This window comes from Lampetra fluviatilis, chromosome 22 (genome assembly GCF_964198595.1).
Source record: "Lampetra fluviatilis chromosome 22, kcLamFluv1.1, whole genome shotgun sequence".
Taxonomy (NCBI): Eukaryota; Metazoa; Chordata; class Hyperoartia; order Petromyzontiformes; family Petromyzontidae; genus Lampetra; species Lampetra fluviatilis.
Window position 1 is genome coordinate 12,405,035 of NC_136296.1, and position 27,173 is coordinate 12,432,207.

Genomic DNA, 27,173 nt, shown 5'->3' on the forward strand with positions numbered 1-27,173 from the left:
GCGACTCGCGATTGGTCCGAGGCCGCGAGTGGCGAGGGAGGTCAGAGGTCGCCGTGAGTCGCTGTGGGGGGGGGAAGAGGAGGAGGCGCGCGCACGGCCACGGTAACGCGGCCACGTGACCGAGTGGTCAGGTCACGCGGGGTCACGGCTGGAGGGTCAGGGGCTAAGGTCAGCACCGCCGGGGTCAGCGTGCGAACTCGCGCGTTATCGTAGCCCAGGAGCGATCTCGGCGTCTCTCTGCGATGCGCCCACGCTGGCAGACGTCTCGCGGCGTCGAGCCCTCGACGGAGGAGGCTGCGCTGGGACGGGAGGCCGTCTCGCTCGCTCGCTCGCCGCGTGTCTCAGGCTGCTGCGTGGCGGAGTCCACCGTTGTACTGCACTTGTGCGCTCTCGCGTCTGTGCTCGTACGCCTCCACCAGCCGCACTGGCCAGCGCGTGGCGAAGTATGTCTAAATAACTCCCACGTGGCCCGCGCGGCGTGGGAAGGCCCTCGGCCGGCAGTGCTGGATGGGTGTGGACGTTTGCATCAGCGTGGGGATAGTCCGGGCTCACCGGTTACGTTTAGGATCAGAGTTATGGCTAGGTATGGTTAGGGCTAGGCTACGGTTAGATTTAAGCTTAGGTCAGAGTTGGGGCTAGCCTAGAGCGATTGGGAACATGCTGGCTTATACTCTGTGGACCAGAGATCACTTTAGAGGCTTCGAGGGATCTCAGAGGTGGCTCTGTGATATCCCCTTCCGTGGACCAAAGGGTTGCCTTGCTGTACGAGAGGCGAATTGTTTCTCTTCCGGATCGTTACAGGACGGCGACACGTGGTCTGTGCAGCGTGTGCGTGTCTGTGTTGTGCTGCAGAGTGCAGCGTGTCTGTTGTGCAGGAGAGTGCATCGTGTGCGTGTTTGTGTTGTGCTGCAGAGTGCAGCGTGTCTGTTGTGCAGGAGAGTGCATCGTGTGCGTGTCTGTGTTGTGTTGCAGAGTGCAGCGTGTCTGTTGTGCAGGAGAGTGCATCGTGTGCGTGTTTGTGTTGTGCTGCAGAGTGCAGCGTGTCTGTTGTGCAGGAGAGTGCATCGTGTGCCTGTTTGTGTTGTGCTGCAGAGTGCAGCGTGTCTGTTGTGCAGGAGAGTGCATCGTGTGCGTGTCTGTGTTGCAGAGTGCAGCGTGTCTGTTGTGCAGGAGAGTGCATCGTGTGCGTGTCTGTGTTGTGTTGCAGAGTGCAGCGTGACCGCAGTGAGTGCGAAGAGGCATCAGCATGGAGGCGCTTCCTGAACTCTACTCCATCATTCAGGGAGAGGTACACACACGCACGTTCATATTCACTGCACTCACGCACGTGCGCGGCGCTCCTGAGGTAAGGGGATAGTAGTGGATCATTTGCAAATTTGTCAACTCCCAACACCCACTGCGCTTTGAAGTGGCCAGGAGATGGCAGTACAGAAGAGGAGTTTGTGAAGCTGTCTCTGCCTAACTTTGTTATCTCCTGCAGTGCGTGAATTGTGTATATGTACTATACTGTACAGTATTCTGGTTTCTTCACATTAGCACAACGCGAAAAAAGAAAAAAAACAGGGCTGGATCGTTGCCCCAGTAGTTAGCACGATGGGATGTACATCCAGAGACCTCAGTTTGATTCCTGGCCACGGTTAAAATCTGGAGCGAGTGATATCAGAACTAGTTCTGGACTTCCTTCAACCCGCATTGACCAATTTAGTGAAGTATGGTCAAACAACCTCCATGACCGGCACAGCGCGGGGAGGCCTTCATCCAGCAGTGGATTGACAAGGAACTTATGATATATTATCTATAATAAAAAAAAATTGCCCAAGCAGCCCATAATAACAGGGCCTTCGTGGAAACGAGTCTTGAGATGCAGTGAGGCGTCCCTTTCCACATTATTGGACATTATGAGTAAAGTGACCAAGTGATACAGTAATGGTTTTGTCATGCTGAAAGTTGTTTTTCCGTAGGTCGCTTCCGTCAGGGAGTATGGAGCATTTGTGAAACTACCAGGACTCAGAAAACATGGTACGTTTTTGTGTAATAGTTGTATGTGCAGTGGTTCAAAGGAACAATGTAGTTAAAATGTAAATGTAGGCGCTGGCAATGTATAGCATCAGAGGGGGTTGTTGGGCACCCGTGGCTTACAGGGCCATAAGCACAGGGCCCCAGGAACAGGGCCCCGGGGGTGTGGTGCCATAAACAAAGTTGATGGGGCTAATGGGTTTAATGGTAATCCGGGTTATGGGCCTTTGGTGGGAAGAGAAGGCCTCATCAGGGAGTAGGGGACTGGGAGACATGGGGGTAGGTGATAGAGGTGTGGGGCACACGGAGTGGGCGCTGAGAACAGGGTTGAGACTGGCAGCAGGCTGTGCGCGGGGTAAGTTGTGTGTAGAGTGTACAAATAAATATTTCCTTGAGGGCCTTACATGAGATGACTTGGACTCCCGAGTTACCTGTACATTACATAAGGATGTAGTTAATGCATACCCCATTATTTAGCATTCAAGATTGTACAGTATTTATTGAAATTACTCAACAGTTGAAGTTTGTCGCATTTGACCCCCACATTTTTTCTTACATGCATAGTGTAAAAACTGGAGGGTACTTTTTTAAAGTGGTGGTGCATTGGTAAGCGCACGCTGCTCTGAACCTTGTCACCTGAGCTCAATTCCTGGCCAGAGCTAATGTTGAGTGGTGAGTGATATCTGATCTGGTCCTGGGCATCTCCTGACTCCCCCACACCAACCTGCACTCACCAGCATGATGAAGAATGAAGTATGGCCAAACTACCCCCATGACTGACACAGCTTGGGGGGGTCTTCACCCGGCAGTGGATTGATTCAAACTAAACAACGAGGGGGGCTTTGTCTGGCCGTACCATTAAATTGCAAAGACCCAAAGGCTTACGCCACACTCACCGGCATGACCATCTGCAGGCCTGGTGCACGTGTCCCACATGTGCAGCACCCGCGTGGAAAACCCGGCGGAGGTTGTGGACGTTGGGGAAAAGGTCTGGTGCAAGGTTATCTCGCTGGAGGTGAGGGTCAAGTTTCCCCTCTTCTCACGCTTCTTCTACAGCAGGGCTTCTGAAACTCCAGTCCTCACGACTCAGCTTAGTCCGCCTTGCCATGTTTAGCAGTCTTCTGCGTTCGAATACGAATTAAGTCATTACAAGCTGCACGTTCCGGATGATTGTTAAATGATAGCCCAGCATGACACATGATCAATTTAAATTCAGACATCTTGTGTATGTGTCGGTGTGTGATTCACGTGACATGGAGCGTGCTTCCTAATCATCGTGCTGCAACCGCATCTCTCGATGACGCACACGGACAGTGGGTATATTTATTTGTATAGAGAGTCAATCAGTCATAAGGGGAAAAGGAAAGTCTTGATCCTGGAACTGAACAAGGGCAGGGAGTCGACAGCACGGATGTCTGGTGGAAGGGAGTTCCAAAATATGAGCGCAGCAGAGCAGAGTGAGCGATCTGCCACTTAGCGAAGGTGGAGAATGTCTGGAGCATAGTAGAGCGAGATGAGACGAGAAAAGTAGGCGTGGGTGAGTCCATGGAGAATCTTGAAGACTGAGTGCTGCTACCATGAAATTTGTCCGGATTGGGTGAGCAGCGAGTTAAGGATTGGAGTGGTTTTTATTATTTGGGTGCAGTTGAGAATTGCGCGATGAGTGCACATCATCCTTGCAGCCACTAGAGGTCACGCCAGTCACGACAATGTATAATGCGTATTTTTTCGACTATAATTTCAGGATAAAGATGATGGAAAGGGGATGAAAATCGCCCTGTCGATGAAGGTGGTGAACCAGGGCACTGGGAAGGATCTGGATCCATCCAACTTGGGGTTAGAGTGAGTCATCTCGCTTGAACACTGAAATTATATTCCTTTAATGATGCAACGTTGTAATTGACTGCAATGCTACTTACAGGGAATGTGTAGTTTCCAGCGTTGGCTGAGGAATGCCAACAGAGGTGAGTGTCCATTACATGACTTATTTGAGTAGTGAAACACTCTAGCTTAAAGTAAGTTTGCAATTGAAATAATTTAGAATTTGAAGAAACCAAGACTTGTGTCGAACTCCGTTTATGGTTTCAAGCTTATACTAACGTTTAACATCGAGTTAAATACGTAGGCTTTCGCAACCAATATCCATAATACAGGTTTTTTTGGGTTAGATCGCGTAAATATATAAATGTGTCACTAAAGACGCCACCACCCCACACAGCCTATTAGTAAGGTTTGTCACGTAAACAGAACGTGCCAATTCGTTACTGGTACAGCACAGCGCTTGTGTGTTGGAGACCAAATGCACAACATTGTAAATATCTGGTGGAAGTGAGCAAATCCAAACCATTGTCAAAACCTTTTTCATGATAATCTATTTTGGGCATGTAACAAATCGTGCCCCACCCAGCAATTTGATATTATTTTTCTAGTTGTAAATCCAGGTCATGATTTTATTCACTAATCTATGCTCTTACATCTAAATTCCAAAATTTAATTGTTGCTCATATGATTTAAACGATGAATCTTAGCGGGTGGACCGATGGCGCAGTGATTAGCGGACTGTGTTGTAATCAATCACCAGTTGAGAAGAGAGATGATCATTAGAAATCGGTATCTATAAATGGATAACCATTTTTTTTATTGTGAGCGACAATTGGTTTTAATCGCTGACGCATCTTCACGTGCCTATTATTATTATTCTAGTTTTGATTTCTGTTAAGTGGCTGGCGGCTGTATGGATGTGCTGAGAGGCTAACATTCATTGCAGGCAGGATGAGAGGAGAAAGAGGAAGTTCCGGGACTTCTCTGCCGACCGTATACAGCTGGGAGCCGTGCTCAGCACCACGTGCACCAAGTGTGGCTGCAAAGGTTACTGTTTCCTCCCCACCACCCCCACTACAAACACAGCCACGACAATGACAACAGCTGCCATTCGCCACTCTCTTCTTCATCTCTCTCGGTGATGGTGACATCGCTTCAGTGCTTGTGACAGGCGCAACTTGACGCCACGATGCAACTCGGTCCGTACCCCCAGCCCTCCGTGCTGTCGACTCCATGCCCCTGGCCAAGTCGAGGCTCAGAACATCTTTTTTTCCCTCTTCCAATGCCTAAAATAAATATTCACACCTTTTTAGCATGGCATCATTACATGCGATCACATTTAGATGCTACGCAAATCCAGACTGCATTGTGATGTATCCGTATCCGTTGAATCAACCTCTGTTGACCTGTATGGAATTGGCATGTATCGAAATTACCCATGATGTTATAACCAGGTGGTAGCATGATCACACAGGGATCATTTACAGCCTGGAATATAAATACGCACACACACATACTTGGTGTTTTTTTTAATTTTCCATGAACCTGTGAGAACGTGGAACTGTACAGAAGTCAAAGGTCGCAAACGGGTTTTGATTCCTTACCCGTACCCGGCCACACCAGGGTCGCAAACGGGTACCCGTACTCGGCCGTACCCGTACCCTACCCGTACCTGGCCGGGTACGGGTAGGGTACGGGTATAGGGTACCTGATTGCGACCTCTGGGATGAAGCCATGTTGCAGGCGTGGGTGGGTTGATTCTAGGAACTTGAATTGTGAGAAGAGACAAGACGTTGGGAAATGAGTGACAAACAGTTACTCACCAGTGACTCACGGCCTACCCGTACCCGTACCCGGCCGCACCAGGGTCGCAAACGGGTACCCGTACCCGGCTGGGTACGGGTAGCCGGGTATCGGGTAGGGTATGGGTACCCGGTTGCGACCTCTGACAAAAGTGTGTCCAAAGCCACTCGATTCACCAGTAGAGGGCGCTGTGCACACGCGTGCTGTTACCGGACAGACAAGCGAGGGAACCCGAGTAGCTACATCGATCGTACGACCTTGTTCACCCCTCTCGGCCATTTGAACGCGAACGATTATCTCTCCCATCCCCCAAGGCGCGACAGATCGCCCAGACTGGGCCGGGGCTAAATTAAGCCTCAGTCTTAAATTCGACACCCGCCTCCCAATTTAAGAGCCGAAGCTACCTCACCGACCCTGGCAGATTACATTAAATACATTTGCAACTTTCGCTGGCAAGCTGTGTGCTTGATCAGCAGACGAGGAGCCGTGATGAAAACCTTCATCGGGGTAGCGTATTTGATTTTAATCAATTAATGACCGAGAGGATGAAAATCATCAAGTTTGACGATGATACCGTTTGACGATGATACCGTCGCCCACCAAAGACAAAGCGTGACGTGTCTCTGACCAGATGAAATTCACGACTTAGAATTAGATAATTTAGTAGTGGCAGAAGAGACTGGAGTGCACGAAAGGAGACCAACAAAAATGACTGGCTAAATATATGTACACGAAATATTGGCTGAGTTTACCGATTGGTTGACCTGAAATTGTGCGCCTTTCACATCAGCAATTAATAACAAAGGGTGACTAAACGTTTGACTGCTTTATTCAATGAGAGAATGACTAAATTAAACCCACAGATCTGATACTATGAAGTAAAACATGCCGACTACATTAACGATCGTGGGAAATTCCCATGACCCACCCCAACCCCTGCAGGTCACTTCGCCAAGGACTGCTTCTCGGTGCCCGGCGGCACAAAGTACGACCTGATCCCTGACGACGTGGGCGACGTCAGGGCCACGAGCGCCAAGCCCGTTAGCGTGCCGCGTGGAGTCCCGCTCGACAGCGCCAATGCCATGCCCATCAGCAACCCGAGAAAAGCGCCGGCCGCAACCCCAAGCCTGGCGCCGGGGCCCATCAAGAAGAGAAAGAAGGTGAGAGGGAGGGAGGGGTGAGGTCGATTGGCCGTTGCCTTCATATACGGCACCAGCAGCACGCCAGCGGAGTCGCTGTCGCGTGCTGGCAACGTAATTGCACCATAGCCCATGCCAACAAGGCCATGCCACCAGCGACACAATGTGACTGAGATGGCCCTGATGAACACCTAACCTGTTTTCCCAATCATCAACACAGGCTTCAGTATGCAAACTGTTATGCCATGTCGGAGGAGTCAAATTACTCCAACGCACCACACACTGTCGGGGAGGCCCTCATCCAGCAGTGGATTGACAAGAGAGCTGAACATGCACCTTTTTCTCTCGTGGTAGAAAATACAAATTTCCAATAGGTGGCAGCGTGTCACTGTGATCAGTGCCACATCCTCGGTGAGCCAAACCTTCAAGAGGCATGATCTTCCCACAGTTTTTATTTGATCTCCCACACACAATGGGGAGCTTGAGAGGCTTTCCGTGGAGTGATGAGGCCTCGCTCAGGGACACTTCAGCGTTGAGGAACGAACCCACTCAACAAGCACATGCCCGCCTGCAGCACTTGACCCGTTTTCTCTCATCAGGAGTGTGGATGGTTGTGTTTTACGTATGTGCCATTGTACGCGGTATGGTCCTTCCAACTATATTTTGCAGTGGGCCACGTAATACGACGAGCGTGTGTTGGCAGGCGACGCATCATCACGGTGTCGTGTGTACAGACGTTATGACATCACATGGCACTGAAACGTCATAACGACTGTACATGTGACCACTATTGCGTACCTCTTGTCTACAGCCCTCTCATCTCTCTTGTTTATCTTGTTTTCATCTCACTCATCTTTATACCTTGTCTGCAGCTGTCTGATCTCCATCTCCTTCACCAAATTGATTTGTTTATGTTTTGAAGAGCCATACCGTGGCGGCTACACTCGATGAACCTTTGCTGGCCACATCTGTCCTACAGGGCCACCAGAGAACTCTAACGTACGTAGAACTCAGGCTTACTTCATAACAAAAAGAGCTAAAAATGAGTCTCAAATGAGATTATGCGCCAGCTCTGTGTATCCGTCTGCAGATAGGCAGACGGATAGGTTTAGTGCATAACGCCCCCCAGGCTTAGTTGTCAATCGTTAACTTTTTTAATGGGGGCAGTCATCATGGCGAGGCGTTCTTACTCCCGTGGGCCGCGACAAGCAAGCGCGTGGCGCTGGTGTCGCGTTGCGCCCGTGCTCGCTTGTGCCCTTGGTCGGGATTCCATACGGGGCACTCGGCAAAAGGGCACCGCGTCCCCACTCCCCCCCCCACTCTCCCCACCTCCCCCCCCATTCTCCCCACTCCCCCCTCACTCTCCCGCGCGGTAGTTCATCACCGGCGGCAGTGGCGGCGCCAACGTCGCATATGTGTGGCAGGTGGTCCCGGCTCTTTCGCCAGCTGTGCGACTTTCCTAAACCCTTGGGCGCAAATAAAGCGCGGCGCTTCAGACCGCCGTGATGCCTGCGGGCAAGTGGCCGGGGCGTGTGCGGCATCTGGAAGCGCACGCGAAGGCCCTTTCCCACCGACTTGCGATGCGCCGCTCGGCCTCGCTCTGCCAAACGCACGGCGCCATCAGCTGTGTGGGCGCCTTTCACTGCCCAGCGTCAACGGATTTATTAACACTTGCCCTTGCCCAAGGTGGCTCGGGTCTCATCCTGTGTCAGAACGCTGAGCAGACATCACTGTCGGTGCTGCGGTGTTGTCTGCCGATTCTCAGCGATTTACGTCCCTATATCTTGTGACTTTTTTGGGTTTCCTTGCGACAAAAAATATTTTCAAAGCGATAAAAGTTGTTCAAAGCGACTAGTGACACGTCTGGTGACTTTTATGCACATTTAGGAGTGATTCCATGTATGTATTGATTATCTTGTGTCAGTTTCCTCTGTGTGATACTAGGTTGATTGTTCATTGGCGATTTTCATGACGTTAGATGTCTATCTGGTGACATTTGATGACCTTTTCTTGATTTGAAGCTTTCGTGACTGCAGGAATCCATACTCTTTGGTTCTTTCGGTAAAGTCACGTAGGTAGAAAAAACAATAGATCACGACGTTTCGATCGCCGCACAAGCAATCGTCTTCACCTGTGATCTATTATTTTTTCTACCTACGTGACTTTACCGAAAGAACCAAAGAGTACTCTTGAGGTTTGTTTGGTGACTGTACTTGAAGGAGTTAGCAACACTGGACAATCATAGAATGAGTACTCACTTAATATTTAATTGCACCCCTGAGAATGAAATGTTTTAGTTTGAGCACTGTGGAACACATGCTCTTTGCCAGGACAATAAAACAGGTCTCACGAGTGTGATAGAAGTGTTATTCTAAGAGGTTCTCCCATCCTACGTGCCCCTTCTCAGACAAGGTGGTGCAATGGCCAATGCAAGAATTCCACGTAGAAACTTTTTCATCTCACGATAAACAAATTAACAGCCCACTGGGAACGTGCCCAATGCCGTCAGATGTCGGAAGCCAAGCAGGGTTGAGCCTGGATAGTCCTTGGATTGGTGGCCACCATGTGTAATAGGTGTTATAGGCTGCAGGGCTACCCAGTGGCAGCAGAGGGCAGTATGACAAAATCCATTGTTGTACTGAGCTTCCGTGCCCCCAAATCTACGCTTCCCATCTTAACTAACTCACACGGACCAGCGTGGTGAAGTATGGTCAATTAACCCGTACGACCCCCAACGGCTGAATGAAGAGGCCCTCATCCAGCAGAGGATAGAAACAGGCCTTTACGTGCACATGTATCCAATTTTCACCAGCAAACGCATTCGCAAAGAGTGTTTGGAGTTGTGCCAAAAAACAAAATTGCTTTTTACCCAAAAGTGAATTTGCGTAGTGCAAGGTCAACCTCACCCCGAGGAGTATTATAGCAATTAAGCACACGGTGCAACGTTGAAGTGACAACGACCCGCTTTCACGACAGCTCGAACCGCGCCCCCCCCCCCCCACACGTCGCAGCGTTGGTCTCGACGTATTACATCGTAGACTTTCGTTAAAACGAAATCTACGGTTTTTTTCACTTCCAGGCATGAGTAACCACTTAAGCAATAACTGTCGGAGATGCCCACTAAAGTGCACGGTGCTAACCGCCAACACAGGAGTATTGTTTTAACCCCTGGCACTGGCGCACGTGCCCTACTCTTTCTTGGCATAGACCACAATAATGTCCTTTATGTCCAGAAATAACTTGTGCTTGTGCGTTGGGCTGTGGGGGCGGTGTCTTGTCACAGGCTATCGTTTGGTACAAGTGGTTTGTGTCACGAGACACGTTTGTACAGTTACAGTAACCCCCCCGCTGTGGTCACCAGTCTCGAACTACGGACCACAGATTAACTCCACTGACCGCTATGATTGTTCACCGTCAGCGGTTCAGACAATTCACCAGGCCACCTCTCAAGCCGTCCACCGGCTCACCTCACCATGGACACATCAGTGTTGCCGATCGACTCTCCGCCACACGGCAGAAGAAGTAACTCCACCATGACAACCTCCTTGTTCCTGGAATTTTCCGCACTCGTGCGAGGTTTGCCTTCCCGGTCCCCTCTCTCCTCTCAACCCTGCCCCGGGCCCATCATCTCCACATCCACTCCATGGCCCTTCACATCCTCGCTCACCACTTAGATCGGTGGTTCTTAACCTGGGGTGCACGCACACACCCCCTGGGGATGCGAGATGCCCTCTCTGAGAAGCAAAGGGAAGGGGAGTGATGCAGGCTGCAATAAAGGTTAGGAAGCACTGACTTAGATCCACCTCTTCCTATGCCTGCCTCTCGGTTTCCAGCTCGACGCTTTCGTGGTCGATTTTCTTTCGCTTCGCTGAGATGGGCACCACAGCTCTTGCTGCCTTCTCGCTCGTCTCTTCGTTTCTGACACGGTCCAGCCGCGCGCTGCCCGACATCTGTCTCTCGCCCCCGTTTTCGCGATGCACGCCACTTGCTCCTGCCTCGCGTTGAGAGTGCCCGAGTCTTGAAAACCTGCGTTCTCAACACTTTATTCACCTTCCAGTTTTCGCTGAATGCTCAGTTAAGGCCTCGCTAGGTTTACTTAACCCTTTGCTAGTTCCTTGTATGCAGTATTTTTTTTATTTGGCAAGGGCAAACAAGCTAAAGAGCATGCAAACAAGTTTCCTAATTGCACGGGCTCACCCGTGTCCAATGGGAGCGATACACATGCACGCTTGTAAAACAACACCGCCTTGGCCACTTTATCAGTGCCTTTGGACTATTGATTGCTGCTATCAACGGAGACCTCGTGAATGGATTGCTGTTCACGGTTTCACACCGACACAAACACCTGTGGCTGCTTGAGTAAATCCTTTTCTCTTATTAAACTGCGTTAGGTGGCGAACACAAATGGATATGCCACTTATTGCATGTTATGCTCCTGGCTACTGGTCTCCCTTCTATAGCCCTGTTCATGTTACATTTTTACATCACCTGTTGCACTCTTTATTCAGAATAATATGCTCAGACACCATCGGATGTTAAGATTCCAAAGGTAGAATTTTCGTAATATTTATAATTTACAGCCCTTTGAGAATATACTGCTGGATGAGGGCCTCTCCATGCCCTGTCAGTCAGGGGGGTTGTTTTACCACTGATGGTAGTAGCGATGGTTGGGAATCGAACAGAGATCGCCAGATTCAGAGCGCAATTAACGAACCGCTGCACCGCTGCTCCCCTCCAGTCATCTTTTATGGGCTTGTAAATCCAAACGTAGGCTGATGCGTGCGCGTGTGTGTTTGATGAAAGTTAGCCCATTTACGTTGTCAAAGGAGTAATGTCTACGATAGTTTCACCGATTGGCAACTGAGCGGATTCACTTTGTTGGTTCGCAAGCTCCCTTGGAAACGTACCCCTTGGTGTCAATGTCAAGAGGCATCTGGCGTAAGCTTGCCACTTCTTGGCCCAACGCACAGCCCTTGCCGCCTACGTTGCGAATGCGGATTTCTGCATCGCACGTCAATACACGAGCGATGGGAGCCTGTCCGTCTTCGTAGCTGAAAACAATGCATTTGGCTGCTTGTTAGTATGAATAAATGCAAGTTATTTCACGTGCCAGTGTTTCTCATTTCGAGTGTCGCCTCACTGCCATAAATCATAAGCGCACTTGAGCCAAAGCAATTGGTAGTTGCGGCTTGAATGAAATAAAGTTATACGTCTCCAGAGCCCGCGGCGATCCATTGTTGTCTTAAGTGACCAAACGTTAACCGGCGTTGCTAATTTAATTATATCCTTGCCGTGAAAGGGCGATTCCGCAATGTTTTGCTTTTTGTGGCATTGTGCAGTCAGCATTGTTGCCTATTCGGGGTGGCCTTAGCCCAGGCGTCAGGAACCTATGGCCCCGCCGGCCCAATTTAGCCCACAACTTCATTCTCTTGGCCCATTGACACATGAGGCCTGTCACTCCCAATGACATGTATCCGTCGTTGCAATGAGCACCTTAGCTGCGCTAATCGGGTACTCGACGGGGAAATGTATTGGAACTGCATTTTTCGATTTTTGTTTTGCGTGCTCAGTCACTCGTGTCGCTGAAAGTTGGCCCTGTGTGTGTGTCAATGTACAACGTATATGAAAGTCCTATTGGGCCCTCGGAAACATCTCTCCCCCGGTGTATGACGTTGTGTATAACAGGTGTGTTTACGTGTACGGTGTGCGTGGACTGCATTGTGCGTACTGGTGTATATGTGGTAGTGTGTCTGGTGAGTGTGTGTCAGTGTTTCTGGTGTGCAGGACACGTGTGACAGTGTGTCGGTCACTTGTGTCACTGTGAGGGCCTCTTGCAGTGACGATTGATAACATGAGCATTGGGTCTTGGGGCACTGGTTTCGAAATACAGCGTGCTTCTCGACGCAGTGCCAATGTGACCCTTGTGCCAATTGTAACAGCCCGGCGAATGTGGCATGATCCTGAGCCCGTAGCCTCATTGGCTGTGTCACGTGACAGGCAAAGCGAACGGTGGGGGACGGGTGAGAGTTACGAGCGCACTGCCACACTTTGCCGAAGCAGCATTCGGATCCCGGCCAGGGTATTTAAGCGTCGATTCTCGTTTGTTCCACTGTCCGAGCCATTTCGGGAAGTGGATGGAAAACGCGGGTGGGCAAAGGGTGAGGGCGACCGCGATTTCATTCATCCAAAAAAGCCGTGTGTAGACAGCGCGGAATGCACTGACCGAGCAGTGAGCTCGCGCGCGCAAGCTCCCTCCCATTTAAATTTGTGCGGCTCCATTTCATACGCACAAATGGCAAAACGTCCGCAACTTATTCTTAAGTTGGCTTAAATCAGGCCTGCGTGACAACCGGTGTGAGAAATCTTAGACACATGTGAATAATAAAGCTTACAATCGCAACTAAATCTCAGCTATTTGAATGTTCCTTCTTATAACAAAAAAAAACTCTTTGCTAAACGGAATCGGCCTAACATACCAATTCAAGACCCTCCTGAAAACCAGCCTTGAGAGTCGGCGAGGCTCTCGCTTATAAAGACATTTTTTTGTTAATGTGATAAGCAAAGTGATCAAAAAGCGTGTATATGCCTACGACCAAATCACCGGCAATGCACTCCGTCTCGTCAGACCTCGGAAGCTAAGGGCTCGGCAGCCTTGACGGTGCTTGTATGGCTGACCACCGGTCATAACAGCTGTTGTAGGATGTGGGACTATGTGGTGGACAGCCGAGGACAGTGCGACAGGGTCCTTTGTTGTAACGTACGTCCACGCTCGCACGTCCGTGATGCCCGTCCGTGACGCCCGCCCGCGCCTTCACCCACCCGCACCTCGCCAGCATAGCGACGGATGGTCAAACAAACCCCCCTGACCAACGCGGCTACGGGAGACCTTCATCCAGCAGCGGATTGGCCGTGCCCGACGACGATGATATCTTCCCTCGGAGCTTTTTTTTTGTTATTATGGGAGCGTGCGGTTCATAAATACATTTCCCTTGGCTGGCGAGAGGGCAGGTCGGTTCGTCTCCGCTAAGCAGGCGGAGAAATGAAGGCACGTATGTTCCGTTACTGTGGCCGGTCTTATCTGTCTCTCAAACGCCCACCGAGAGAGGGGAGGTTGCAATGACCCATCGCGTAGGCCATGCAAATTGTTTGCTTTTTACATGGCTCATCAGATAAAAATGCAAAGACTCAACATCTCGGTTTGGTCGTGAAATGCTTTCTGTCAAAAAAATAACAATTTGCCTTGAAGATAACACGTCAGACTGGCGGCTTTTTAAAATGAAGCCGATACGTAATGTCGTGTATGTGCACGTGTCTAGACCCGTTAAGTACATCCATTGCTGGTCACGGGTACATAACAGTAAGTACGATAACGTGTGGTGTGGATGCTAACTCATCACAAGCAAAGGACTGGTCAATTTGTTCATCATCTTCATCAGCTCTGATCAATCCACTGCTGGATGAAGGCCTCCCCATCTCACGTGCTTCTGCGATGCAACGATCCCTCTACACGAGCTGGTTTTATTCGCTCCATCTCTGCAACGAATGGCCTCTCGGGGATATTAGTTTTTGTTGTAGAGCTGTATTAGGAGTTGAATGATTGTGTTAATTTTTCACCAGCCTGGTCCAGACAAAGGGGATCTAATATACCAATTTACACACAATGACACATGGCCACTGAAGAGCAATTTTCAAGACAACAGTTTGACCCAGATTTTTCAGACCCCCATCTGTTCTTTGCATCTAAGCTATCGGTCTTTGTTCTAAACACCCGGGCCATTGTCTATTTTATGCACGTCTGAGCCATCAATTGGTGCATTGCAACACATTTGCCATCCAGTGGCAGGTGCAAGGCCGTTTAGTCGACAGGCGAGTGAGTGGTGATTAAATTATCACGTTTTAAGATTAGCCCGGCAGCTGTGTTAATGGGAGGAGGGCTGCCTAGGCCATCCCGCCTTGTATCGGGTCACGGAGCACTGCAGCTGTGCTGTAACAAGCAGACCGACTGCCAATTATAGCCATTTACATCTCAAATGAGAGACGCATGCTGCCACGTTGTGGTGGTTAGCACGCTGGACTCGCAGTTGCAACAATGGTGCAAGTGTTGTCAAATCCACCCCATCCAGCAGTACAAATGGGTACACGACGGTCGATTGGCAGGTCACACGTAGTGGGTAAAGTGTGGCTACTCCCACCACTTTCAAGACATCTGACCGCTGTGGAAGAGTAGGCCAAATACCCTCTAGAGGGGGTGTCCAGAGTTGCCTCTGCTGGGGGGGGGGGCCCTTCCACTCGGAGTGGCGCTCGCAAGCAATTGCATGGCTTCACATTTAGACATGAAATAGCTTCAGTGCCTGTGGTGATTCTATGGGGGCCTCCCCGTCCCCCCCCCCCCTCATTCAGTGGCATCTCCTTTGGGAACCTGAGAAGACATCGGGGTGAAATTAAAAAGCTCAACACGGCCAACACCATTAATACCAGCACACCTCACCATCACTTCCTGCTGCCAGATCCTGTGGGAGCTGGGCAGTCCACACCTGACATCTGTGGGCTGCTCTTGCATACATCTGGCTTTAGATCTTTCCCCTGGTCACTGACCACTGGGTGCCACTCCAATCCTGTCTCGGTCGGTAACCTGCCTTCCTCCATGCTGCACATGCCCCCCCCCCTCCGTCAAAACTTCCTTGCTGCGATTAAACCTACAAAGCTTTTACCCCCATATTCTATCCCTAACTTTCAGGTCATCTCCCCTATGCAGCTATGCAATTCTCAGCATTCTCTGCAGCCATCTGCCTTCAAAGGCCACAGCATTATTTTATAGAGAGTTGCCCCTCTGACCCATACCACACACTAAAGGTTACCTCTACAAAGTTGTTGATGTCATGTGAATTTCACATTGAGGCTATGGATGTGAGAGCCCCAAGTGTCAGCCGGTGGCGACTTGACCCACTTCTTACTCGATCCTAACATTTCCGCTGTACGATTTAATTTCAGACAAGTTTTGCAATCGATTCAAGACCCGTCTATTGACACACATGATGTCAATGTCCACAGTTGTTCGTAAATGTCAACACATGTACTCTGATTAAGCTACTGTGCGTGAAACATGTAACACGATGCAGACGTGATTGTGTGTTACCCCTTTAAAAAGCTCACTGTTGCCAATTTAACTTTTTCTCCCGGGTCAAACTGAGTTCCAGCGTTCGTGAACCAAATGCATGCACACACACATCTGGTAACTTTTTACAATTGCGTTGCCATGACTGGCTATGATACAATGGGTGCGTGTGTACATTTCATACTCGGGGTGCTGCTCTTTTAATTATGATGAGAGCACAGGGATGGAAGCGCTTATCATGAAATGTACACACAGAGTATGGGCCTTGTTAAACTTGTAATAGTGGGAGCGTGAGTTCTCCGCACGGTGTGTAATATCACTTTGTGTTTCTCCAAGATATAAATTTTTAATGGAGGAATTCTCATGTCAATTCAAGCTGTACAGCCAAATTGCCATGCGTATTGTTTCAAAATGTATATAATTGTTGCACGTAGTTCATACGAATATATTTTACACGCTTAAACACCCGGTATGCAGCTCATCCGGAATTTCATCATCAGCTATGATTCATTCAATAGCGGACAAAGACCTTCCCCAGGCCTTAATCATCTGCCACAGCGCCGTGGGTGTGAATTAAGATGCTCCGTAGGGACGCAACAATAGGCAGCGTGTGCTGCAGTTCGTTTTCTGCTCCTAGCGTTCGTTAATCATCTCTGTTCTGGTGACCCCCCTCTCAGGATAAGGATAAGAAACTGAAAAAAAAGAAAAAGAAGAGGTCCAAGGAGACTTCGTCCTCCTCCTCCTCATCGTCCTCGTCATCGTCGTCGGAGGACGACAGCGACTCCGACCAGGATGAGCGCAGGCACAAACGCAAAAAACGCAAAGTGGAAAAGAAAAAGAAGAAGTCTCACAAGAAGAAACACTCAAAGGAGAGGGCCGACAAGAGTGGACGCAAACGGCGATCGTCCCGTAAATGAGCCCGCTCGCTCGCACCGCGTTTTTCTGGTTTTTACTTCGCCCTTATAAATAACGTTCGGTCCCCACTGTCAGTCCGCCACTGGGTGAAGGCCCTCCCCCACGCCGTGTCCCCTGCCTGCCGTGGGGGTTGTTTGATCGCGGCCACTTCGCGTTATCCGCGCGCGGGGGCTAAGAATTGAGATGCGGGGGGGGGGGGGTCTAAGCCCGTCACCAATACCACAGACGTGTGTGACGTCCCCCACGGAGCGTGTCCAGGGAACGGGCAGGACGGCGTGGTCGTAGCGAACCGTCGCTGCGCGGGTTTGGCGAGGCGCGTTGCGAGTAACATTGAGCCCGAGTTGAGCGGCGGCAGCAGCAGCAGCAACGAGCATTACGTCACGAATATCTCTTCCCAGATTGACTTCTTCACCACATTACGCCCACACGTCCGCATGCTTTTAAACCGAAACGTTGCTGGGATTTTTTCGTGATATTAATCTCGGCGTCATTCCAGACTTTGTGTGTGCAGACGCGCAACATTAACATTTGCGCGATTGGAATTATAAGCACAGCACAAAGCAAAAGCATTATGTAAACTCTCATCTTTTTTTTTGTTTAATAGTGCTATTAAGTATGGAACATTTTTCATTTTGATGTTGTGCCATATGGAAGGCCAAGCCTAATGTGCAAGCCCGTTTCCTCTGGGTTTAACTGTGGAATCTTAATTAGAATACTCCCTATAGATGCGAGAGCGCTGCGGAGGGCAAACTACACTTTTACAAAAATGAAAAATGCAGACGCGATCCATAACGAAATGGTGATACGTAATAAAATGCTTTTGTGTATTTTGTGCATTGTCCAAACCTTACATCACGGGTCTGTGGAATGCGCATTATGCATATTTAATGCATCGTTTATTATAACCGCGTTATTGTTTATCTTTGGGGGGGGGGGGGAACAAAATACAAGCAAACGTGCCGAAATTTCCACTTTGACAAAAGAACAACCGCGCGGCAGCGCCAATTAATGACCGTTCAGAGTCACGTTCTATTGAACGCCGTCCAGGCCACGAGAATTTTGGTCACAAGTCAAACGAGCGCTTGCGTGGATATGTAAATGCATTGAAGTGCGTTGCGCTGAGGGCGGCGTTAAACAGCGGCGCATTGTGCCACGGTGGCCCTGCCGCGGGCTTTAATCGGCGATAATGTGCTGCTGAAGCTTGAAACAACAATGGTGATAAAGCGGAATTCTACATCGGAGGTGTCGTTAATACCACATCAATTATCCCAGTGTGTGTGTGCGAGTGTGGATGCACGCTCGTTGGTATTTTCGGTACACTGGGCAGATTTTGAGCTCGCTGGGACAATGGTCCCCGGCCCACCCAACAACAACCACGTCGCTCGCTAGATTTCTTTAACACAATCACACAACCCTGAACAAATAAATAAAACAAATACAACCCTTAACCGTCTTTATCAGTCCTCATCTATCCACTGCGTGATATTTTGACAAATTAGGTATTCACGTAATTTGCAGTTAATATTGAAATTTCGTAAATTTGGACCGTGACACCTGGCACACGTGGCCTACCAATGTTCCAAATAAAATCGCGGGATGTTTTAACGGCGACTCTGAAACAGGCGTCGTGCATTCTTGTTGTTAAATGCACCTGCAGCAACAACCAGGGCGCTCACCGGGCTCAAGCTACAAACCTTTGTAACAAGAGGAAAGCGCTCGGCCACGTCACTGCTGTAGAAAGGCCTCCCCAAGATGTCATCCGTCACGAACTCGTGATGCTTTTTTCATCGGTCCATCTCCATGGCCTATCACTGCGGGGCGTATCCACTGCATTGGCTGTTATTCCGTCATTAATCTAGATCCTTAGCATGCCTCGATTAAAAAAAAACATTTACGTGGGTGCTTTCGTCACGTGTAGATTTTGTTTCCAAAATAATTTTTGAAGCATCGATTTCAACATCACCCAGCCTCTATGAAGCCTTTTTACAGAACACACACACCGCTGCAGCTCTGGCACGGTCTGTTGTGCCACAGCCCCCGAGCTGCCTGGCTGCAGCAGCGGCGGTGAAGCTGGGGCCACGGACTTGGGAGGGCCCTTCCAAGTCCAGCGGGCGCTGGGATACTGAGTGAGCCGACCGGAGAACAACGGGGGGGGGGGGGGGGGGGGTGGCCCCCACAGGTCAGAGGTCAGAGTGGGCCTCGGCACGTGTCCCCCAAATGCTCCGATCGAAATCTCTAATTTCAGCGTTTGCCCCCTGGAAGGTCGACATGGAGTAAAGTTTTGAGAAAATGGTTTTCTTCCCAGGCAGTCTCGCGTGCAAACTCAACCAAGGGGCGTCTGACGTGAGTTGTGGGGGGGGGGGGACTTGAGTCCCGGTCATGAAATAAAAAGGTTTGCGCGAGACACCTCCAGGATAGTCCGGATGACAGTGAATGGAATTACGATGACGTATTTTGTGCTGTGGAACACGTAGCACGAGCAGGTCGCGACGGATGAAATTCCCTCGCATCTGTCCGCCCAGTCGTGTCAATTGGTACACCGCAATCGACCGGCAAGACGTCTGGCAAGTGTAGAAGAGTAGGCCAAAATGCCCTCAGTAAGGGCTCTCTAGAACTCCCGTCTAATGGAGGTCTTTCCACCAGCAGTGACGTGAGCAAGTAGTTGCAGGGTTGCGCCTACGCTAAAGCGTGTGAGTGCGCAAGCAAGGAGAGGTGCTTCATCTTCTTGGTTCTTTCGATAAAGTCACGTAGAATGGAAATAATAAAAATAAAACATAAAATAATTCTCACGACGGCTGCTTGCGTTGTGGCCGAAACGTGAGAATAATTTTATTATGTTTTATTTTTATAATTTTATTATTTCCATTCTACGTGACTTTACCGAAAGAACCAAGAAGATGAATCCCTGCAGTCACGAAAGCTTTAAATCGAGAAGCGCTTCGTTGGTGATATCGTGGCGAATTGTGGACATTCCACATTCCTGTGGCAGGAGGCAGCGGCATTAATTGGTGTTCGTGGTAATGTGGTGACAAACTCGTTCCTCTGCTGGGCAGTGTCATTTCAATTACACGAGACTCCCAATTACGTTTACCCACCAAAATCAATTTACAGTCTAAACAAGCGTACGCGCGTTGTGTTTATTTTTGTGTGGTGGCGGAGAGGGGGGAAACAGCTGAGATCATTCATGAATAGACAGAGCAATATTGTTCACGTTGCCTGCCCTATACAAGTTACAGCCAACACAAATTAAAGTTACCAGTTTACACCCTGCCTATGTTTCTGTCGGCGAGGGTGGGCTAAGTGGCGTTACTTTGTCTTGGTGCTCACAGAAATGATGGCATGAGCCACAATCGGGGTGAGGTGCAGCCGAGCGTGCCTCAGTCGATGTCCATGCTTCGGGTTACTGCAGCTAAATACAACCGCATGAGCACCAGGACAAAAAGCCTCAACCCACCGAACTATATATATATCTACTTCACAATGGTTTAAAAACGCGCACAAGACATGCGCATGTGTATTTAGGTCTTGGCTTAATATGTATCTATTGCAGTGATATGCTATTACTAGATTATAACGTTCTCTAATGAGGTGTGGGAATGAACGATTGGCCCATATGCATGCCAGCAGTGGCGTGAGACCGCTGCACTTGCAGGGCTTCACCTTCATAAATATTTGGACTGGAGGAATCTGATGAGCGATGAAGCTCGTTTTTCACAGATGTCCAGTGTGGGCAGCTCAGCATAGACATTTCCTGAAGAAGGCCAGCCAGCCGAAACATTGGGACCTTCTATCTCAGCGTAAAGTTTCACGTACAAAAACATTCCTGTCGTTTTTAATGTAATTGTTATTCTGTAATAAGTACGAGTCTCGTTGCTGATTTGCACACTGTGCCTTATAATAATTATACTATGTAACACGATTTTTGTTCCTAGGTAGTAAGTGTTATTTTCTAATTGCTTATGCCTCAAAAGCATAGAAAATGGCTATCAGTCCCCATAAATGTAGCTTTTGTGACTTTACGTGAAGGAATGACACAAAAGCACACGTTTTCTCATAAAAAATAGGTACATTTCAAAATATCACTGTCCTGGTCACAAAAGCAACGTTTGTGGGGAATAATCGCCATTTCCTGTACTTTTGAGGCATAAGCAATTGGAAAATAACACTTACTACCCAGAAACAAAAATCAAATATGCTTTTGTTACACAGTGACTGAGCATTGTGTCCGCCTGCAGAGACATCTGTGCCGTAAATGAAACAGGAAATCGCTCTGGCCTCGGGCTAGAAACAGGTGTCGAGTCGGAATGAAGGCGGCGTTTACCCGAAGCCGTCTGGCCAGTCAATTACATGGGGAGGCAAACACATTCCTGCTGCGGAGGGAGCTGGTGGGAACGTTGGGTTGCTCGGTCAATGGCCAGGGTCAACGGCGGCGTGGTGTATTCCGCAAATATGGCCGACTGTGAGGGCGGCACAAGCCGGCGTGAGTAGGTTAAACGTTGAGTTTTATAAGGGCAACACGGGGTGACCAGCCCCTCCCCACCCAGCCCCACCCCTCCCATCCCCACCCAGCCCCACCCAGCCCCTCCCGACCCTTCCCACCCAGCCCCTCCCCACCCTTCCCACCCAGCCCCTCCCCACCCTTCCCACCCAGCCCCTCCCCACCCTCCCCACTCAGCCCCACCCTCCCCACCCAGCCCCTCCCCACCCTCCCCACCCAGCCCCTCCCTCCCCACCCAGCCCCTCCCTCCACGACGGACGGACAGACACAATAATCCCCTGTGGGCTGGTGTAACCAGGAGGTTCCTACCAGTATAACTGAGCACTCCTTGCTGCGGTGAGCTTTCGCAGTTTTATCGCAAGATTATTTTTTGTTTGTTGCACAGATGCCGATCACTGTCCCGAAAGGCCCAAAACATGAAGCGGCCAGCATCACACAGCACGGTTATTGAAGTTGTAACGGATAAGAGTTGCGGCACGTTTGTTGAATTGAGCAAGTTTATTCTGGCCTAGAGGTGTTAATGACCTTGCGACGTGGTGAGAAAAACACAGTGTGGAAGAGGTGAGAGAGTCAGTCTGGTAGACCCAAGTCCTCCACACGGATGGAGTTTGTTCGGTATGATGTCCGACGTTTCGCCGCACGTGCTGGGATCTTCAGAAGCTGAATTCATCTTTCAGCCCGTGCGGCGAAACGTCGGACATCTTGCCGAAGAACGGCTAACATCATGCCGAAGGGCACACCACGCCGAAGAGCTGGGCACAGTTCCGTCTTACTGTCCCGCCTCAAACTTATCTGTGCACCATACCCGCCTTTGTATCCCAATCGTTGATGTCAAAATACCACACTAAGTATTCACTTAAGGCTGAGTCGACCTAGAGAAGGGGCCAAGCGTTATTCAGTCTTAAAACTGCTTGGCTTCCGAGATATAACGAGATCGGGCAAACTCGCGGTGATTTGGTCATCGGTTATTTTATGTATGTATTTATACAGTATCTGTATACACCACACAACATGGTTTCTCTACGGCGTCTTGGGATGTGGCCGCATTTTAACATGATATATATATCCACATTATGTTGCATTGAGACCCACAAATCTGACAGCCGCTGGACTCAGCACATTTGGTTCGGTGTGGCCGCAGGCGTTATCGAGTGAGCCCGGTGGTGGTTCATAATAAAGGTTTTTTGGGTGAGATCGCGTTATTTAGAAATGTGTCGCAACCCTCCACCACCCAACACGGCCAATCAGTAAAAAATGTGTCACGTTGACAAAAGACAAATATTTCACTACTTTAGCTCACCGGTGTTTTGAAAATTGAATCCACAACATTTACAATTTGAGTATGACGTTTCGCTGGAAATTACATCCAGCATCTTCGGGCGATTTGCCAGAATAGCGAAGGCACTATTCTGGCAAATAGTGTGGGAGAAGGCTCTAGCTCGTCATGGAACATTTAAATAGCTCAGCTCACACCATTATCCACACCGTGGTCACGACTTGTAATGTATTATCAATAATTCAACAAATACATATTGGGCTTATGTCTCGGGCAAATGAAGAACGACCATTTCCTCGAAACTTTACCCCATGTCGACCTGCAGGGGCCAACCCCCGACCTGCCAGGGCCCACTCTGGCCTGCCAGGGGCCAACCCCGACCTGTCAGGGCTCACTGGCCTGTGGGGGCCCACTCTGGCTTGTACGGGCCCACCCCGACTTGCCAGGGCCCTTCAGCGACCCCGCAGCAGCAGCAACAGCTGCACTCAGAGGACACGTCTAATTTTTTCTATTAAATGTATTCTTATTTTGTTTACCGTGGGAAAATATTTTGGCATGCAAACGTGAACTCGTACTCACACTGAGATTTCGTTTCGCTTTTTTCGCTCACACTTCCCTGTAGACAGGGACGAATTTAATCTGGGGGCAGGGGCTTGGAGCCCACAGGACGTTTGTGTCGTGGGGTACATCTCTGGCAAAAGGTAAAGGCGCAACTCTGCAATTGCCCGCTCATGCCACTGCTGGCGGAAGGGGGTGCTCTAGAAGGTCATTTGGCTCACTCTTCCACGCTGCCTCGACATCTTGGAAGAGATGGGAGTTACCCACACTTTACCCCACCACGCACGACCCGCCGATTGACTAACTGCGCCGAGCCCGCTCATACCTCTGAGTGGACAGAGGTGTGGGGATCTAAGATACTTGCACCATTTGTTTAAACTTCCGCACGCGGAGATGGAGTCGAACTGGCGACATCTGGATTACAAGTCTTGTGTGCTTCACGTTACATCGCGGCAGCCGCAGCAGCAGCAGCCCACATCTGCAATATCGATGTCAAGGTTGTGGATGGTTTTCTTTTAATAAATACTCTAAATGAATACCGGGGTTATCCTCTGTTCATAGTTTCTACTAAATTCCCACTGCTCAAGGTTACATCGTAATTACTCCAAGGATCTTCACGTATTCATACATCCTCGTAGCAGTAGACGAGGAGGAAAAATCACACGCGTGTGCATGGGTTCTCTTACGCTCAGCAACACGCGTCTCGCCTCGAAAGTGTTCACTCAGCGATCATCACTGCCGTGACCCCACCAGGTACCCAGAAGGCAGCCCGTCTGCCAGGGAGGGCTCGCGTTCCAAGGCAGGGCCGGGATGCCGAGGCGGGTCCTTTTAAGCTCAGAGTTTTGTCTCCAAGCACCCAACCCTTGCAGAAACATGCCCCGTTTTCACGGCGCTACGTTCTCGATAGCAACACGACTTTAAGCGAAGATGTAGTTCGTAGCGAGACATCTTTGCGATAATGATCGTGCCACCCCCGTCACAGACAACCGGACAGACGGGAGACAGATCGTGCATTCACGTCTTAAACCCACGTGGGTAAATAGACGACGAATCGGAATGGCCTTTTCCCTGACGACATCGAGCACAATGACCGAACAAACTCAAATGGCAATTTGAGACTCGCTGCCCAAATGAGCGATGGTGTTGTTGCTTATCTTTGTCGACGGCCCAAAGCCAGTGGTGGAAATTCCACATTCCCATGGCAAGGACCATTCGACCGACAGGTATCTTCCCACAAAGTGGTAACTCATGGATGCCAGGTCAAGTGGAGTGCTCTGACCACATCTGTGCAAGTGAACAATGTTTGCCTCGCGCGCCGCGTTATGCGGCTCTTAAGCTGTCTCGGGCTGTTAAAACGTCAGAGACTTGCGGACACTTTAACACCGAGTAGAGGCTTTCGCGACCAATATTATCCATACTAGAGTTTGTTTTGGGTTAGATCGCGTAAATATATAAATGTGTCGTTAAGACCCGCCACCACCGACACAGCCCTTACTAGTTGTGTTGATTTTTCCCTTTAGTTTGGCGAATTTCCAGCTCTGGGAAAACATTGCTTTGACCGGCACACGACAAACGTCAATCTCATCGCGGAGTGTGTGGGAAAGTGTGTCCCCTACTACGTGCAGCATGCAAGGGCCTCTTGAAGGGCTCGTTTGGCGATGCTGCTGCTCCTGCAGCGGTGGTGCACACGCACAATCAACACGCTCAACACCTTCGTCGATAACGCCGTGGGTGGCCTAAAACTATACAATCGGTGACATTTCGAGCAATAGCCCTCATTCATGTTTGATTTCCCTTTAAGGCAGTGTCACTGACGAATGCGTTGAGTTGTTTTTGTTGTTGTTGAAGGGTTTGGCCATTCTCCCGGTGCAGGAGGAATCAGTTATGCTCTAGAAAGCCCACGCGTAAGAAGTGGCAACACTCAAAGCTCCACACAGATAGGTTCAAGGATCCACTGCTATACTGGCCACTGCACAGCCCAGGTCTACAACACGCGGTATTCCTAGACGTCAGTGGTGCAACTATCGAGTGTACAGGCGGTGCAACTGCGTTGGGGCCCACGGTCCTGGTGGGGAGACCCACGGGCTGGAGGGGGAGCCCAGCTCCAGCCTACACCTTAGAAAGGGGGAGGGGGGGGTGAACAGGGAGGGGGTGCCCTCTCCATGCCTCGGACCCACTATGTCACTACCCAGGCAGTCGCCCAGGAAAGCACGAGCCAGGCTCAAATCTGCTTCGCTTCTGAGATCTCGTGCACATTCAGGGTGGTCTGCTTGTGGACTTGCATGCGAGAACACTGAACAACACAGAAACACAAAAGCGCAGAACGACAGTAAACACCGCACGTCCACAGCACACAGCCTCCGAAGGCCGTGAGAGCGAGTGGAGGTCACGTTCACAAGGCACGCATCGCCAAGGAATGAAAATACAACCCCGGGTGCGGACCCATGCCATCTGGCCCAGCGGTTAGCGCGTTCGCCGCTTATTGCAGCTTCACGGTTGGAATCCAGGGGCCGTCCTAAATATTACTGCGGGTGTAATAACCAAAACTAAACTACGTTTTTATTTTGCCAGGTAAGACCCACTGAGTTATGTAGCTCTTTTTCAGAAGCAACCTGGCCACAAATGATAGCTCAACGAAGTGGCTTATCACGTGCAAAAATGTACAGCAGACAACTACTCGAAACGCGTGATGTTGATTCTAAATGTGACAATACTCAGAAGTCCGCACAGACGGTTCTACGAATCCACTTGCTGGACTGCCATTCCCTGCCCATCTCGCAGCCCGGAAGCTTTGTGAGTTGCACAAATCTGAGCCTAACCCACCAACCCTTGCCTACCAAAGTCATGGGGTGACAGGCGCGCACCGCCACCACGCCCGACTCATAAAGCTGCCTCACCTTTGGTCACAACTCGCCGCTTGACTCTCCAAAGCAAACCGGTTCTGCCGGCAGAGGGAGGCCAACCGATACACACAATGCCCAACGGCCACCTGCATTCTGGTGTTCACACCAGAAAAGCCTTACCTAGTCTTGAGAGGCTGCCTTTGAGAAGCTTCTTGCTATGCTTGGATGCTTGTCAACATTATACGTGGTTTTTTGTTTTATTGTAGGAGGTGTTACTATAAACGATTTAAACTATGTTTTATTTGACCAGGAAAGGCACACTGAGCTGTATCGCTTTTTGCAGAAGCGACCTGGCTTTCACAAATGATAGCTCAACGAAGTGGCTTATCGCGTGGATATTTATAGCAGGCAAGTACTCTAAACGCGCGCTCCTAAATGTGGAGGGGAAAAACGGAGGACCCGAAGAAAAATCCATGCGACCACGTGGAGAGTGGCACACAAACTCTAAATATAGAGCAGGCGTCAGGGTCGGGATCAAACCCACGACCTTCTGCATACCAGGCGAGGCAGATGACATCTCCACACCGCGGCGCCCCAACAGCAGTGGCTCGGAGAACACCGATTGATGCGAGGGGATAACACGATTACGGCGTTCAGTTAGCCGAGGGGACCCCATTGGGAGCTGTCCGCATGCGGCACAAGGAGCAGGTTAAAGCCTCACACAGAGACCCGTAGACTCACACAGAGATGCATACTCACATAGAGACGCATAAACTCACACACACACCCATAGACTCACACAGAGATGCATCGACTCACATGGATCTAAAGGTAAAAAAAATGGTTTGCATATATTGGGAGGGCCTTTAAATGCATGGGCATCTGAGAGCGCCTTAAATAACGAAACATCTCAACGGTTCAGCTGCTCTGCGCGTCACACCGCAGAGATGCGAGTGTGAGATTCCACATTATCAGGGAAATCTCACTTATCAGGAGCGACGTCACTGGAGCGTGCAATGAAAGTCAATTAACAAGTTCTGGTTTATCATCGACTCGGCATAAAACTGGTATCTGTTGGGCAGCCTTGGACACACCGCTCCTCGTGTGTAGCCGCGAGATAAGACGCTTTTGTCTTTTTGTTATCTTTTTTTTTGTGCCGTGTTGGCTCTTTTAGAGGGGGGGTAGCGGG

At 49.9% G+C, this 27,173-nt stretch overlaps 1 protein-coding gene across 2 annotated transcripts; it reads left to right on the forward strand.

Moving 5' to 3' along the window:
* The first annotated feature begins 36 nt into the window (after positions 1-36).
* Positions 37-17,743, forward strand: ZCCHC17 (zinc finger CCHC-type containing 17). Of its 2 annotated transcripts, none has more exons than XM_078866514.1 (8): positions 37-102; positions 1,208-1,288; positions 1,962-2,019; positions 2,931-3,031; positions 3,761-3,858; positions 4,784-4,884; positions 6,583-6,800; positions 16,572-17,743. In XM_078866514.1, exons 2-8 carry the CDS (start codon positions 1,247-1,249, stop codon positions 16,809-16,811), a joined length of 858 nt encoding a protein of 285 aa, XP_078722640.1. In that variant the 5' UTR covers positions 37-102; positions 1,208-1,246; the 3' UTR covers positions 16,812-17,743. The 2 variants fall into 2 exon arrangements, with proteins under 2 accessions (XP_078722640.1, XP_078722639.1); XM_078866513.1 differs by having other exon boundaries at positions 57-168.
* Positions 17,744-27,173: the final 9,430 nt, after the last annotated feature.